Here is a 2,444-nt window from a genome sequence, read left to right as displayed (position 1 = left end):
AAGAATGTCACTGAAGTGAAACGAGAGGATAGTGTTTATACGCTATTAGAGTCTTTACCAATTATACAAAAATGTCTTGGTTTGAACCAAGGCCGAAAAAACAAACGATATGAGTGAGGTTTATCAATTGACTGAAGTTCTGATATTGCAATTTTTCTTTAATTATTATTATTATTATTATATAAACTTTGCCAATCCCAAGTTCAATACACTGTCTATTGCTTACCAAAATGTTAGGGGTTTACGGACTAAATCGATGGAATTTTATAACAATGTCGTGGAACTAGATCTTGATATTATTTGCTTAAGTGAAACCTGGTTTGGTGCCGCTCAATTCAATTGTGATTACTTTCCTAACTCATATTCTATTTACCGAGCAGATCGGGCCGATCCTGATTTTAAGGGCGTTAGAGGAGGAGGAGCCTTGATTGCTGTGAGAAAGTCATTTCGGAGTTTTCGACGCAGTGATCTCGAGGCCACTGAGGAGTGTGTACTGGTTGAGATCAAGAATTGCTCTGGAGACTCTCTATTGATTGGTAACGGATATTTCAAACCATCTTACCGTGATCAACAGTACCAGCTCTTCAGTGATCGGTTAGTTCAGACTCTTCATGATTTCACTGGCGATATTGTCCTCCTGGGTGACTTTAATCTACCAGGGGTTGATTGGCAAACTTATGGAACTCAAGGGTGCTCCTCCTTTACAAAATCAAAAGCTCTTCATATATTCGAACTGTGCTTTTCTCTCAACCTTAATCAGATTAACATTCCTACGAACAATTTAAATTTGTTAGATCTTTGTTTAACTAACGTGAATGGTCTAACACTTGAACCTTTACCCGACTCGTTTGTTAAGGTGGACCACTTTCACCCTCCTTTCCAAACCAATTACGCTATGCGAGGAACACCCAATATAAATATTGCACCACCAACCTTTAATTATTTACGCGGCGATTACCATTCCCTCTACACCATGGTTCGGGACTACGATTGGTCCGTGTTATTTGAGTCGCGCGACGTTAATTTTTGCGTCGAGCAACTCACTGGCACTCTTCAGAATGCCATGGCACGCAACATCCCAAAACGGTCTTCACGGACCAGTAGCAAATTCCCCATATGGTACTCTCCTGACCTCAGGATGGCCATTACTAGGAAAAAATACTATTTTAAAAAGCACAAACGAACTGGGGCTCTCGCGGACTTTATTGAGTTTAAGCGACTGCGCGCGCTTGTCAGACGTTTGACCGTCCGTGATAGAAAGGCGGAGACTTCTCGAGTCTGCGCCGACGCCCGGAGTCACCCCAAGAAATTTTGGAGCTTTGTTAATGGCAATCTAGGTGAAGGATCTAAACCAGTTATATTGAAAGTATCAGATAACTTAATTACGACCGCCGAGAATTTGGCTAAACATTTTGGTCCTCATTTTGCTTCCATATCAGTGGATGGAACCGACTCTAATTTACCCTGCGGGCTTGATTACCCTGGGGTCGACTCCGTCCGTTATTGTTCACAAATAATTCCATCTGCTGCTATTCTCAATGCTATTCGCCAATTACCCGTCAAATTTTCCACCGGAGTGGATGGTATCCCCGCGTTTATAATAAAGGGCTGCGCTGATATTTTAACACCCGTTCTCACCCATATATACAACCTCTCCCTCGAACTATGTACTTTCCCAAGGCTTTGGAAACGGGCGGTTATTGTGCCTATATACAAAAGTGGTCCCGCGCACGATATAAAAAACTACCGACCAATCTCCCTACTCTGTGTATTTGCCAAAGTCTTCGACAAATTAATGCACTCGTATCTTCAGGGTTGGTTCAAGGCATTTCCCAACGCCTGCCAACATGGCTTTCAAAAGAGCAAAAGTGTGGATACCAATCACGCTGAATTTATGCATCTGGTGGTTCCTGAAGTCGAGGGTCAGGGCCAGGTCGACGTTGTTTACCTCGACCTGGCCAAGGCCTTCGACAGAGTTACTCACCCATATTTATTAGATAAACTTCCCTTACAAAAAACTTCTTAAGAGTTCTAAAGGAATTTCTTTGGAACCCTACGGAGCCCTTGGGATCATTTTCTAAAGAATTAATTTCCAAAGACTTCCTTGGAATTTCCTAAAGAATTCTTGAGATAAATTTCCAAAGAATTTCTTGGGATTATTTTCTAATGAAATTCTTTAGGAATTCTAGAGATAAATTTCCAAAGAATGTCTTGCGATTATTTTCTAAAGAAATTCTTTAGGAATTCTAGAGATAAATTTCCAAAGAATTTCTTGGGATTATTTTCTGAAAAAATTCTTTAGGAATTCTAGAGATAAATTTCCAAAGAATTTCTTAGGATTATTTTCTAAAGAAATTCTTTAGGAATTCTAGAGATAAATTTCCAAAGAAGGTCTAGGGATTATTTTCTAAAGAAATTCTTTAGGAATTCTAGAGATAAATTTC

General features: G+C 39.9%; 1 protein-coding gene across 1 annotated transcript; it reads left to right on the top strand.

Moving 5' to 3' along the window:
* The first annotated feature begins 256 nt into the window (after positions 1–256).
* Positions 257–2,026, top strand: LOC149631161 (uncharacterized). Its single transcript, XM_089851221.1, has one exon. The coding sequence runs from the start codon at positions 257–259 to the stop codon at positions 2,024–2,026; it is 1,770 nt and encodes a 589-aa protein (XP_089707347.1).
* Positions 2,027–2,444: the final 418 nt, after the last annotated feature.

The sequence above is a fragment of the Phalangium opilio genome, unplaced genomic scaffold (assembly GCF_054372755.1).
Source record: "Phalangium opilio isolate 3A_F unplaced genomic scaffold, DU_Popi_V2 ptg000101l_1, whole genome shotgun sequence".
NCBI classification, from domain to species: domain Eukaryota; kingdom Metazoa; phylum Arthropoda; class Arachnida; order Opiliones; family Phalangiidae; genus Phalangium; species Phalangium opilio.
Note: the sequence above shows the minus strand (reverse complement) of the source record. Positions and strands in the feature narration are given on the sequence as shown.

Bases quoted from the DNA above. Each gene is read 5' to 3' on its own strand.
- LOC149631161 (XM_089851221.1), top strand. From the start codon at position 257: ATGGAATTTTATAACAATGTCGTGGAACTAGATCTTGATATTATTTGC.